Below are 14,424 nucleotides of genomic sequence, written 5' to 3' on the forward strand. Positions count from 1 at the left end.
CTCACGTGGCAGAGCCACCCCGTCCTCGGTACCTGATGTCTGGGGAATGGCGAGGAAGGCCTGCAGCCCACAGCAGCTGTCCCCAGATGAGGAGAGCTGGTGCGGGGGTCAGAGCAGCTCGTCCCCGCTGCTGCCTCCCACTGTTCACAAGCACTCCGCGGGGTCACCACTACGGCACGGCTGGCAAAGACCACTCTCCTTTCTCGTGGAGCCATGTCAGACTTCTGATACGGCTGACCAAGTTCATAAAACCTCCCTCCATTGCTCTTGAGCTGGGTAAGACATCTTTGGAAAGGAATGAGCCATTGCAATTACCAAATCAAGAATGAGTAGCAGGAGTCTGCTCATTAATAGGTGTGTGTGTCCCCCCACTATTGGAGCAATCTCCAAGGAGACTCTCTTCCCACCATCCACACGACATCTGTATGGGACCACTATTTGTTAACCATCTGACTTGCTAATAGCAGCTCGCAGAGGTTGGCTTGACCAAAGCCACCCGTTTGGGATGCTGAGAAGTTCAGTTGCTTATTTCCTGTGGGGGGCCAGCTCTTGGGTGGTGGATCTACGCGCCTCTTCCCCACCGCCTTATCCTTGTACAGGGTGTCATCGGGGGACCTCCTCAGAGCGACAGATCCCCGTAGCAAGGAAGGGGTAACTTCCCCGTGCCGGGAGCCTGCTCGGCTGTGCGAGGCGAGGGATGCTCAAGCTGGGGAGACGGAGCTTTTTAATAAGGAGAGGAGGAGGAGGAGGAGACGCTACTCCCTTCTAGACACCACAGATGATTCGAGGCACACTTGGCAGCGAGTCAGGCACAGAATCGGTGCGTTCTGTTCATTAAGGAGCGACTGTCACTTGTAGCAACATTTAGAAAATGTTTCGAGGGGTATGGCAGGATGTTAATGATTGCGTGCGCGTTTCAGTGGAGAAGTCCTCTCTCCTTGCTGCCGCTCCTGGGAGATGAGCCGGGTGCGTTTACACCGCGGCCTTGATCTGGGGTGAGGGTTGCCCGTTGGCGAAAGCACCCTGGGGCTGGATGGTTCAGGGGTGCTTTGCTGGAGGGCCACACCGAGCATTGGAAATCATTCCCCTTCTCTTCTCTAGTGGTTTTATTCCTTTCCTGTAAAAGAGCCGAGGTCCTTCACCGAGGTCAGACAGTCTCCAGCGCTGGGGAAGAACGCCTATGTGAGCCTGAGGGATCGGCGCACCTTAAACACCATGATCCCCTTCTATCAGCTGTTCAGTGCGTTTCCCTCTGCCTTTCCCATTCTTTCGGTAGCCTGTTGCAGGGTTTTATCTGTTTATAAGATCTTGGCTTTAGTGGTCCAGCTGACAAAGGATGCCTTACTTGTTTTGGAAAGGATTAGTGACGCTTCGGGTGGTTGTTTAAATTCTAGACGTAGCCCCATGTGATGACAGCATTTACTTTTCCTCTGAAACGCTGTCTGGGAGCAGGTCTGGGGCTATTTAAGGGGAGATTTGACTAAAACTGGGGCTGGGAGAGATGCAGGGAGCTGTGCTAAGCATCTTTGTCCCTGCGGAGGAAAACAAGGAAAAGTTGTGTGTTAGGAACAAAAAGCTTGGAAAGCAAACTCGGCTGCCTGGGGATTTGGTTCAGAGGAGACACGGTGGTTTCCTTCCCCCACCATGACCCAGAGCCCCCGGAAAGTGGCTGGGCAGAATTTAGGACAGCAGGCGGGGAGATGTCCATCCCCAGCACCACCTCTGGAGGTTATTAAATTCCCCTTTTCCCGTCCCTTGTTTTGCAGTTCACTTGTTTTTCTTGATCTTCGGGCAAGTGGCATTCTGTCGCGTCACCTTTTTTTTTTTTTTTTTTTGTTTCTTTGCTGGAAAGAGCCTCTGCCTCCCAATGAAAGCAGGCTATTTTTAGGTAAAAGAAGAAATGAGGACGTTAGGCTTGAGAATGTGTGATAAGGACTTAATTTTCTGACGAGTAGTTCTAATTTGTTAGGCATACTCCTTTTTTTTTTTTTTTTCTTTAAGGATTTGCTAAAGGTGCTCCCTCTTCTAGAGCCAGAGCACTACGTGTGTGTTCCCAGTGCTCTGGGGTCTTTGCCTGTATCCCAGGCATTTATCCTGGGCAAAATAAATGCATTTTCTTCCTATCAGAAGAGCTAAGGAAACTTTTCCAGCAAGGGTCTAAATACGGTGTGGGTGGGGCTGTTCACTAACCAGGGGTGTTAAGTGCTGGAGGAAGATAGCATCAGTTAAACTCTGGTGTTTTTATTGGGGTCGGCCCTCTAAAAAGTAACATGAGGTTGTCTCAGCTAGTGTAGGAGGACTGCAAGGGTGAGGGAAACCGAACAAGAAGTGAGCCGACTTCCTTCACAGCTGAAGCCGAGCGTGGTCATCTCAACAAGCAGAACTCATGAGCATGCCTTGTCCTCATTGAGAAGTAGGAAATAATAAAAAAAAAGAAGTTGCAGATTTTAGATCTTTTATCCCTCGAGCAGCTCAGCGTGTTTGTACGGTCATGGAGTACATGATGTGCTTAGGATGTTTTTATTCTGTTGGCCAAACGTGCCATTTCTATGACTGTGATATTAACAGCGTCGTTAGAGATGTGCTGTTGTCAGAGCTTGACCTTGCAGATGTTTTAAATGTTGGAACTCGAAACATGCTAATCTCAGAAATGTCTTATAAGGACATTAGTACTAAAAATCATTATTTCCTGTTCTTCGTATACTTTAATCTGGTAAGTTTAAAGCACAACCAGGGTTTATTATCCCCTTAGCAAAACCACATGCCTCCTATGTCCAAGATAACCCTTGCAACAACACACAGATAAACATGCTGTTGATTAGCTGTTGATTAGCTATGCCTCTCAAGAGTTTAATGGCTTGCTGCTTGCGTACTGTGATTGCTGAAAGCCCTGGTACAGGCAGCGGGAGGAACCAGAGCTATATCATAACAGTGTAAAGTTAACACAGAAGTTTCTACTCATGCTGCTCAGTGTAATGTTATTTTCCACTTAAAGAAGTGAATGAAACTCCTTTCTCCTAAAGGGTCACCATTATGGAGAAGGGATTTTCTTAAAAGGCTGCGGAAGGATGTTTAAGGTTGGTTTGCGACTGTTGTGATTCTTGTGTATGTGCAGGTCAAGCCCAGCATGTACAAGCTGCATGAGTTGAGGTTGGCGTATGCTAAATGGTGTTTGCTGTCGCCAAACGTGGCTTTCTCAGCCCTGAAGACAGGCTGACCCTGTTTATCCTATGCCATCTATTGGGTCCTGCAAACACATGCTTAAAGACGAATTGCAGAGAAGAGGAAATACAGACACCTTTGGGTTTGATGTTTATCTGTTAACTTCACAGAACCTGCCAAAAAAGCCATCCATTGGCTTTTTTACGTCTCTATCAGCCAGGATTGGATTTTAAACAAGGCGTTGGTTTGTTCACGTCTTATGCTACAAGATGTAAACCCCTGCTACTCCAACTAATGCCCGTGAAAGGTTTCCATACCATGTCCCATCTGTGTTCATGAGCAGATCTGTCACTGCAGGTAACCAAAGTTACTGAGATGCAGGAGCTACTCCTAGAGACACTCTTGGCCCTTTAATATTGTAAAGTCAAATTGAAAATATCGAAGGGCTGAGAGTCCGTAGCTTTAGCCTAAACTTGTAATTGGGGTGGACCGCAAACGTGCGTGCAATTACACAGTTCTGCTATCCAGCCGAACCTTGCCAGAGTCCTGTTGCTCAATGGCTTGAATTTTCTTAATTTTGTTTGGTTTAGCTTAAATCTCTTCCTAATTAATTTAAAGCTGACATAAGCCTGATTTTTTTAGCTCAAAAAACCCCCCAAGTCTGCATGCCTTTTTCTCTGGCATAATTAAATTCTTTTTAAAATCACACTGTAATTAAATTGATAAAGTTGTGCATATCTTCTGTTCTTTCCAGGGCTGCCCAGCATATGCTTTCGAGGAATACTCGCCCTCTTTAAGGTGATAAACAAGTGCTTGCTAGTGGTCACTTACTGGTCTCTCACTGCCCTTCTCCAAATTTCTTGAGCCTGCAAGGAGTAGTTTTCTTCTAGTTCTTATCTCAGAGTCAGCTGGATCTTGCATAGCCCCCAGCGCAGCCACTTAAATGAGCTGGAGCTGTAATGTACTCCTGTGCTCGCTATGAACTGCTGTGCCATGTAAGGGAATTAATATTCCCAGCTGCTTTGCAGAACTTATCTTGCTTGCAGGCTGGTGAGAAGTGGTCCCAAAATAGCCGCGATTAATCACAGGAAATTTGTGTTGTTCAGTTTTCTTCCAGATAACTGTTTACTACAACAGATGTTACAGGAATAAAATGGTGAAAAAGACCAGGGATGGATAGTTGGGAGCTGAAGGTCAAATTTCTGGGCGTCTTGCAAGCTCCATCCCTTGCATGAGTATGGTGGCCAGAGCTGGAAATGATCCTGTTAAAAAGGAACCATCCTGAATTCTTACTTAAATCTGGGTTTGGTTGACTGCAGTGTGCCGTAGGGCTGCTGCTGGTGCTCTGGCTGTTCCTGTACCCCGGGGCTTGATCCTCTCATCCCCTTCGCTTGTCCGAACAACTCTTGGTTTGCTGGATGGATGCAGAGTTGGTGTGTCCGGTTCAGACCTTGGAGGGAGGTGGAAATACCTTGGTTTCCCCCTATTAGATGATAGTGGGCATGGAGTGATGGAGAAAGGATGGAGGAGAAAGGGTCAGAAGGAGATACGGGAAAAGAAAGCAGTTCATGTATGATGTACAGCAAAAGAAGACACGCTGGAGCAATGAATAACACTGTTTTAGCACTGAAATGACATCTAAAAGGCAAATAAAATCAAATTCCCTCTTCTTAGAATTTGTAATAATGAATTAATGAATGAGCATGTGTTTGCCAGAGCCTGGGACAAGGCAGCAGTTGGCGGGAGAAGGGCTGAGCAGTGCCTTGGCCGTCTGAGGTGCAGGAATAACAGGATACTCCATCGTGAAGACCTGCAGAAAGTGGTTCCCTAACTATAAGGATTTACAATATGAACTGTGGGCAAGGACTTGCCACAATGCCTGGCCTGTCCCTCCTTGTCCACCCCAGGAGTTTGTTGTAGCACCACAGCTACGTACAAGAGCAGTGGCTGCTTTCTTTATCCTAAAGCCCTTTAACTATCAGAGCTTAAAAAGAAAGTGGCCATAACTCAGGAAAGTAAATACTTGTTAGCAATGGCAGAACTTCAAGCAGTTACAGAAGAAAAGTATAAAAACTAGAAACTGCAATATTGTGCTTCACCTGAGGTCAGTCTCTTGTTTTCCTGAGGCTTTCAGTGGGGCATCTGTTTGCTGTAGAAACCCAAGATGACATGGCAGTGTCTGGTCTGATCTAGATTAACACCAAATTTTAATTTTTTTTTTTTTTTAAATAATAAAGAGAAAGGAGTAAGGCAAATGTCTCTGTAACATGAATTTATTTCTTCCAGTGGTTTTCAATTAGCTTCTTCATAGGGGCTTCTCTGTTCCTCTTAGCAGAGCCAAAAGGTCCTGTAAGAAAATGAAGAAGCTCAAGTCAGTGCCTGCCCGGTCACTTGGCTTTACCTGGTGCTTTGGAGTGCTCAGAGACAACCAGTAATGTGTAATGGATTCATTTGGTGTTGGAAAATAATTTGGGAGTTGAATGTATTTTAAGCTGAAAGAACTTTGTTGTGTTATTATTTACTTAGTTCTCATCACTTTTATTCATAGTTAAACACGACACTCCATCACACGAAGCACTGCAGTGCTCAGTGAAGCCCGAGTGCAAGCGAGAGGTGTAAAATGTCAGTATGTAAATGAAAGTAGGGGTGTTCAGGGGGTCTCTGGGTTGACTGCTTGTAGCCCCAGTGTGGGAATAATTTTTTTTTTAGTTAGTTAGAGCCAAAGAAGCCCTTCTTGAAGGCTTCTTGTCTGTGGTCAGTCTGCAAAACAGTCAGTTGTATTTTGGCTATTGATTTCCTACTTATCCTGTAGAAACTTGGTATTTGCAGGAAAGTATTTGAATCAGAGAGAGAGCAAAATCCTGATCTGTTCTGTGAGTTCAGTTTTGTGGTTATGTTCATGAAGGCGTCCTGAGTTGCAGTTGAGGTGCAATGGTTGGATCTGATTTAATTTGCCCCTAAATTTCAGAATGATTAGGATTTGGTGGGTTTTTGCCTTTTGTTTTGCATGCAGCTCTGTGAAAATCTTGAATTAAAAAAATTCTGAGGGCTCCTAGTCAGGAGACTAAACCCGGGAAGCAGGAACTGACCTGGATGGTGGAAAGGCAACCGGGAAGGTCTAGCAGTGAAGCAGCTTTCCATAGTCATCTGAAAAGGAAAAACACAAAGTCCCATGGCTGGACGGCAGTGAAAACAACATGTATTTTTTGCTCAGGGGCTGTGCAGTCATGGTAAATACACTGCTGCTTAGGAGGGCTGAGCAGTGAAATACGCAGAGATGATGTTTAAGGTGCAGCCTCAAGACGACAACTTTGCTCTCGGTTTGAATTTGGTTCCATTTTATGTGGTTCTCAGACCACAGAAAGAGAGCTATTGTTGTGGAAAAATGAGGTGGTTATTCATCAGAGTTTAAAAAAACAAAACAAAACTTGTTCAAACTCATACTCCTCTACTTTCTGGGGCTGTTTTTTTCATGAAACAAGGTATGGCACCGTGAATTGACTTTGAGATGTTTTAGATGTAGAACCCACTCTGCCAGTTGTCTCACCTTGATATTGCTTTCCCCTGTCCAAGGCTGAGCTTTATTTGCTTCTTTTCCCCCTAGGTTTTTTGATTGCAAGCGAGCCCAGCTTGTGTGTGCATGAGGGGGAGAAGCGGGATGGGGAAAGTGCTTTTTTACCAATTAGAATGTTGTCGGTTCCCCCCCCACTTTCTTGATTAACAAAGCTGCTCTCTTTAAAATCTTGGCCTGGATGTGGCAGTGAATGAGGTTTAATGCAATTGCCTTGTTTGAAGAAACTTGGACTAGAGGCAGCAGAGCGAGAAGTTTGTTTATGGTTTGTCTTCTGCTGTGGTGGTGATGAGGGATGTCGTTGAGCCGGCCTGTGAGCGTGTAGAGCTGATGAGGATGTGTTAAAGGATAACTCACTGTCATGGGACTGCAGCTCATCCTGTTTCTTGGGATCTGGGAAGGAGAGCAGGCGGAGTTTTGTGTCAATCACCATGATGGAGATTGAGCCTCAGGGTGACACTAGCCCTTCTGCTAGAAAGGTTGGGTGGTGGTTGAGCACCAGAATCCCCTTCGTGGGAGACTTAAGAGTGGTTTTGACTTCCAAGAGGCTCATAGTAAGAGCAACAAGGAAAAGCACGTTTATGTAAATGCATTTTAGAGAGCTCATGGTAATGCAAAAAGAAACCACAGCCGATGAGTTGGGTCTTGTTGCCTGCCTTGGGGGAGGGAGGATGGACTCGAGCTCGAGTCTCCCTGCCTGGTCTCTTTGTGCATCCCTGATGGTCAGAGACGTTCCTGAGAACTGGCTTCTGCCTTGTGTTTCAGCCTAGGGAAGAAGTACATCTGCCTTCCCGTTGTCCTTTCTTTGAAGTAGCAGTAGCAAGAGGATAATTTCTTTATTTTTTTAAACGTGGGGATGAAAGAAGCAAGTACTGAAATAGTCCTGTCTGCCGGCAGACAAGCAGTTGGCCCTAGGTGACCTTGCACCATGAAGTGCCTTATGGTATCTGAGGAAAGGACGCTTTGGCCATCATCTCCTAGCAAGTCCATAGCACAGTGTCTGCTACTTGTCCGTGTTAATTTTCCTGGTTCCTAGCCTAGTCTGTATATTCAGACTCTTTTTTTTCCAGGAAGAAGGCTAGAAGGTTAAGCAATTTTGCTTCTCGAAGAAAGACTTCAGAAAGCCCCAAGACTTTTTCATACAGATCTTTTAAGTTTCATGAGGCTGGAAAACCACTTCTTCCTTTACTGGGTTGCAGCATTTCTGGTTGGTTTTGTGTGTGTGTGTGTACTTAAAGATGTGAATGTTGGCCATAAGTATTTGGGAGAATGGTCAGCAGCTCTGCATGGTATAAGCAGCTTTTTTATTTTTACGTTTTTTGCTCTGGACCTTACTGTGCAACTCCATGGGAGCCTGAGTGAGGGCTGTTCTCCTGAGCCTGCTCAAATGATCCGGCCCTTGCCCTGGGGCTTGTCTGACCGCGGAAGGAACGGATTCAGGCAACACCACCGCCTGAAAACGAATCCCTCATTTCAGGAGTAGACTTTTGGCACTCTTACCTCCCCAATCAGCCGGTTGCAGCATTGGGTGAGTGTCAGCGCTGGCACAGGGCAGGAGAGGAGGAGGAGGAGGGAGTGTGGGAACGGGATTGCGGCAGGGTGGGTTTGAGCTGTTGAAACGTGTCCTTAGCTGGGCGTCACTGAGGTTGCACCAGGCAAGGATCAGAGCAGGAGACCAGCACTGAGCCCAATGAACGACGACCCTGGGCTATGAGATCAGCTTCCCAAGAGCCTCTGCAGCTCTGCAAATTTAAATCTCTACTTCTAAAATAACATTTACATCATGCACATTTGAACTTATAGTCTCATTCCCCCTTCCTTGTCCTTGTACTGTCATTTACACCTTTGTAAAGTGGGCATAAAATACTGATGTTCTATTTAATTCCATTTAACATTGTTTTTCTCACCGTGAAATGCATATCACAACGGTGAAGGCAGTGAAGTCGAGACCACTTAAACTTAAAAATCCCCTCCTTTTGTGCTTGTTTAAACCATGTACTTACAACTGCTCTGAATTCTCTTATTGCTGTTCAGAAGGATGGGCAGTGGGAGAGGGACGACGGTACGTGGGAGCGCTCAGGATAATGTGACAAGGGACCAAGTGAGTCATGCGTTAGTCATGTCACTCCCTGCACCACTGGCAAGCATCGGGCACTAGTGATGTGGAGGGCAGTGGCATCTGCAGAGATCTTTATGTTGAAAATAAAAGCAAGGCAGCAAAATGTCAAGCTCGCAAAAGCTAGAAAGTACCAGAATTAGTGTTAATTAAATCAATGCTAATTAAAAACCACTGGGCTTTTTTTCTGAAGTTATGTGAAGCTGTTTCGTTTAGTTGTGGGTTTTTCTTTTTTTAGTGCAGAACATGGAAAAATAACAGCAGAGAGTTTTGTAAGCAGCTGAGAACGGGGTGTTGCAACGTGAGGTGGTGGACAGCAGTATTGCTGGAAACTGCCATTAGAGAGGGATTTCTGCCTGAATAAGTAGGCAGTATTACTGGTATTTCTCTATGTTCGATGGATTCAGCAGAGAAGAACCAGCATGTTTCATAAAATTATGCCAGGCTGTGATTAAATGCCATTCTTGCTGCTTTATCCATATTCCAGTCCTTTATTTATAGCATGCTTCTGCATTACAAACGCAAAAAGAGATTTGCCTGCACGTGGCTGGAGAGTACCCAGGGCAAAGGGGTCCCAATATTCAAGAGCACCTGGAGGTCCGTGACCTGTATCCTTTCCGCATCCGCGATGGGCTGCAAATTCCTGGTGCAAATTCTGCTGGGGAGAAGCCGTGGGGGAGAGAGCAGCCGCTGGACCGGGCTGCCCCGTGTCCGTTTGGCCTTGCCGATGTCCAGACGAGAGTGTAGGCTGCACTAAGGCAGCTCTGGCACTCAGCCTACATCTGCATCCAGATGAAAGAATCCAGACTGCTGTTTGAGTCACCAGGACATGTATCCTGAGTGCTCTTAATATATCAATATTTCGTGGTCCGGTGCTTTGGGCTTGCCTAAATTCAATTTTTTTTTTTTTTTTTTTCTTTTTCTTTTTTAAATACTGAGTCAAAACGGCTCTCCTTTCCTTTGGAGCCGCCCATGATTTTTCCAGCCTATTTCGCAGACACCTTCCCCTTTCTTTCAAACTCTGTTCCCAGTTCTCTGGATCCCTTTCTGGTCCTTCAGACAGTTTTGCTGCTCCTGACGAAGGTGTCTTCACCAGCTTTAGCACAGCATTATCCCTATGCATGCACATCTAGATTGGATTTTTCCAAACGTGCAGCTAAGAACAAACCCAAACCATAAAGTTATGGTTTCTTTTACATATGTTAAGGTTCACAGTCCATCTTCTGCTCTGTGTTTGTGTAGGGACTGGCACAATGAAACCCAGCCCTAGTTTAGTGCCTGGACAATTCTGCAATAAATGTAAGACATAAAACTGCGTTTGTACTTAGTTTCATCTTTTACCTTTCTTCTTCTTCCACCAAGGAGAAAACTCTTTTTAGAGCATTTGAAAATAGAATTTTACATACCTTTTTCTCCAGCAGTGTATGGGTGCAGAAGTTTCTTCACACTAGTCTCTCCCTAAAATCAGGGATACTGTGGTGTTGCTGGTGCCACGAGATGGGTGCTAGTGGGAATGAGGACAAGCAGCGTAGGGACGGTGTTAAAAGACATTGCAGGGTGGGAATTCCTTCGACAGCATCACTCGGTGTGGGAGGTGTGGAGCAGCGCTGTTGGGTTTTTGTGGCCTGAGAGATCTCCCAGGAGTCCCATAGGGAGGGTTAAGCAGGCAATATGTCTTCTTTGGGGAAAAAGTAAAGGGTGTTTTAGCAGCTTAATAATATCCCTTTATTAAAGCATCTATATTGGTATCCTGTTAAGAGCAACGCTGCTATTAGCAGGGTCCAAGTCCTCATCTTTTCCTTTCAGACTTTCTATCACAAATTACCAGCGAATAGCTTCTGTATTATTTCTTTTTAGTTGCTACTTAGTTCTGCGGAGGAAATAAAACCTTTCTCTGCAGCAGATGAAAGGTAATTTCTAACTGAACACATTTTGTTTTTTTTTTTTTTCCTGTCTTTCAGACTTCATTTTATGGCAGATTCAGGCACTTCTTGGACATCATTGATCCGCGCACTCTCTTTGTTACTGAGGTAATGTATATGCGCCTTGTTTTTTGAAAGTACTGTTTATTAGACAGGTTTCGATTTAAAAACAATTTCTTCTGTGAACGGCAGAAGTAATGAAGCCAGGTTTCCAGTGGATTTGTGTCTCACGGTTGATTGATTGCCCTCTGAGCTCTGTTAAATCTGTAGCAGAAACTTACTCTTTATTAGACATCAGTGAATCCACACCTGTCAGTCTCCCCTCTCCCTCTAGTAACTGGTGAGACCCTGAACTGGTTTCAGTCAAACTTGCCAGTGATGCCTTCTTCTCAGAAGAAAAATTCCTGCAAGAAAAAAAATGCAAGCGAGTAGATGAGAGAGCAAGTATCAATGCTTTGTGGAGGAAATGAGCTGCAGTATGAGCGGGGTGGGCTCGCACTGCAGTTTTTCGGTGGCTGCACTCCAGAAGACCTTTTCTGAGCAAGGTGTTGTAGTTTTTCCGTAGTTATTACCCTGTTTGTAACAGACTTTTGGGTTTCTGCCCCATTTAGTTTCATTTAGTGTTGTCCAGCATTACTGCATTTCCCTGCTTTCATAAAATACTGAGCTAATAGTTGTGGGGAATCTTTTAGGAGAAATATTTCTACTGGTGATCTTAAATTCTGCCTGTTGGCCAGAAAACTTAGGATTTTGCTTTCAGTCAAGGGCAGCTGCCTTTTTCCTTTTTCTTTTTTCTTTTCTCTTTTTAATGTTGTTGTTTTTTTTTTTTTGGAGGTGGAGTAGCGTAAGATGACAATATATGTGCAAACAATTCTGAAAACACAGGGAGCTGAACTGCTTACTGTAGCTAGTGGTGAACTGAGTCCAGTTCCTTACACACTGCGGTGGCAGGGGGAAAAAAGACCTGATGCAACTTTAAATAATCTTTTCCTTCTAAATCAACTAGCTTTTTTCAAAAACATAAGGCTAAGATGTACCGTGTCATTAATTTTGAGTACCTTTTGGATGTATGCCCAAGAGAGCCGCAAACAATAAAGCAGCTGTTCTTACACCATCACATTGAAGATTATGCTTTGCCTTGTAAAAGCACAGGTTCAGATCAAGTCTGAGATCAATTTTCAAAAGCCACCAACCTTGATATGGAGCTCAGCCTGGAGAGGTAACCTGCTAGCAAAAGAATGTCACAATTCCAAAGAGACTATTAGCCATCATTGTGTCATGATAAAAGGGAATGAAAATCACAACATTACCTGAGGATGCAGTGCACTTTGTAGATGCTATTTAAAGAGGATATAAGCACGTATGCTGGAATAAAAATGATACTAAGCATTAAAGTCTTGGTTCTGCTCTTACCTTAGCAGAGATTTAGAGTTAAGTGCAACGCAGTGCGTATTGAAGGAGTGTTTGACAGTGGGGGAAATCCTTCAGTGTGCGTTTGCGGTGATGCAGAGGCTGTTGTATGTAGTTTGTGAGCTCTCTTTATATATTTTTGTAATTTTGATTCTGAAATTCATAAATGGATGCAAAGGGCCTTCACTATGTAATGATAATTTTTGGAGGGAAGGAGAGGGTGCTTTGCATGCGAAAGGGAATGGGATGTTGGAGAAGGGAGACTGTCTTTGGCCATTTTTGTCATGCACTGAGAATCATAGAATCATAGAATCATTAAGGTTGGAAAAGACCTCTAAGATCATCAAGTCCAACCGTTAACCCAACACCATCAGGCCCACTAAACCATGTCCCTAAGCGCCTCATCCACACGTCTTTTAAATACTAATTAAACACCTAAAGAGGAAACTGAGGCTCAGAAATATATGGATCCAGACAAACATTGAAACACCCCTTTCTCATCAGGCTAATTTGTACTAGTAAGCTTTGCAGAGTTGGTATTTGGTAGGTTTCCATAAGTGTGTGCTTTCCAGCCTACTGCTCTGGGGCGTGATGCAGGGGTCAGGATGTCCTTGGGATATTTGAGGGTGAACACCGGTCCTGGGCTCCAGGCAGCTGCACCAGGAGGTCCTGAGTTGAGGTCACTTGGAAGAGAACTTCTTCTGGTAGGACAGAAGACACAGGTGATTCTGCTCATCTTTTTGGTGGATTTTGTTATGCCTCAGCTTGTTTTGTTTTCCCCATTTTGGAGGAAAGTTCTGTTGGGTGGAGATCATCCTTCCAGTTCTGTTTAGTTAAAATTTCTCTTCCTTTGGGAATGTTTCCATGTTCTAATAATAATCCTCACCTTTCTCAAATCTCCATTTAAGCCTATAGCGTGTGTATTATATAGTTTATTTTTTTTAAGCTGGGTAACCCACTGTGCATAATGCAAGACCGAACTATTGGTTATTACAATGGTGTTAATACAGAAAAAAGACAGAATTCTCAAACCTACTTCTTGTGTATCTCCCAAGTGGGGGGATACGAGTGAACTTGATTGAGTTAGTGATTCTACTTTTTGCGGTTACAAAACAGGTTTAAGGAGAATGACTGTGTTCACATTTGGGATGGGGTAAGCACTTTCACACTACGGTTATGGTAGTATAATGAAACAATTTAAATTGAGCATTATAACTCAGTCTGGTTTCACTGTGCACCCAAAACCTGTAATTCTGTCTACCCATTTTGTTACCTCCAGCAACAAGCAGTTCTGGTTCCAGAACAGGTATTTTAGGTTCCTGAAAGGCTCACTTTTCCCCTCCTTTGTGAATTTCTTACTTTTTTTAAGGGCTGAATCTCTTCTGCCTTTGAGGGCAATTATCTTGCTTGTCATGTTCCATTGAATATAGAAGGTGTCTAGACTCTTGGGTAAGCTGTCTGAGAGTTGGGTACCTGCTCTGAACTTTGAGATGATCCCTCCTGTGGCTCAGCATGCTTTTCTACCTTCCTGTTGTCCCCTGTTCAAATTCTTAGAAGTTTCTTGAAGAGGTTGGTAAGGTTGGGGGTACAGAGTGGTCAGCTGGTGTTAACTTAGTTTTTCCGACACCTTTTGGCGAGGTTTTTCTAAGAAGGTGAGACCTAGGGAGAAAAGAACAGAATCAGAGTGGCCCATTTTTAAACTGGAGACAGCTGTTAAGATCTAAGTGCCTCAAGCAATTCTGGACCCCAAACTGAACCTCAACAAACGAGGGAGATTTGGTGTCCTTCAATGGGGTCTAATAAGCTTAGGTCTGAACTTCATGGTCTTCAGGAATGGCTTGGTGGCTGTCCAAGGAAGGCAATGCCCTCTGTCCATTTTCTTTAGGAGTTTGAATTATATGGTAGCGATGCTTCAGTAGACCTGCTGTGCGTTTCATGAAGTCTACATGAGCTCTCTTTTCCTAGAGAAGTCTCTTGGCAAAACAGGTATGAACACCTGGGGTCATGGGAAGCACTTCTCAGAGCACAAAAGCTGCTTTGTTGATTGACCTACTTGCCGCGCTCTGTCTATCTGATCTTGTGCTTTAAAATACGTTGTATATACGTGTAACTAAAGGCTGTTTGGTTTCATTTGATAATTTAGGTGATAAATTAAGATCTAGAAAGGGTTTGATGAGAAAGCAGCCGTTTACGGAGAGCTCCTTCCCCCTGACAGATGGCTGCATCTTTCAGGCCCGGGGTTC

The 14,424-nt window shown here is 44.5% G+C and overlaps 1 protein-coding gene across 1 annotated transcript in view; it reads left to right on the top strand.

Annotated features, from left to right (window-relative positions):
• The first annotated feature begins 7,164 nt into the window (after positions 1-7,164).
• The window catches only part of SFXN5 (sideroflexin 5), a 93,192-nt gene continuing 85,932 nt past the window's right edge, over positions 7,165-14,424 (top strand). The window contains exons 1-3 of the mRNA XM_009572723.1: positions 7,165-7,212; positions 9,351-9,590; positions 10,811-10,879. Of these exons, the coding sequence (XP_009571018.1) occupies positions 7,165-7,212; positions 9,351-9,590; positions 10,811-10,879 (357 nt within the window). The remainder of the gene's footprint in view (positions 7,213-9,350; positions 9,591-10,810; positions 10,880-14,424) is intronic.

Source organism: Fulmarus glacialis, unplaced genomic scaffold, assembly GCF_000690835.1.
Source record: "Fulmarus glacialis isolate BGI_N327 unplaced genomic scaffold, ASM69083v1 scaffold430, whole genome shotgun sequence".
NCBI lineage: Eukaryota > Metazoa > Chordata > Aves > Procellariiformes > Procellariidae > Fulmarus > Fulmarus glacialis.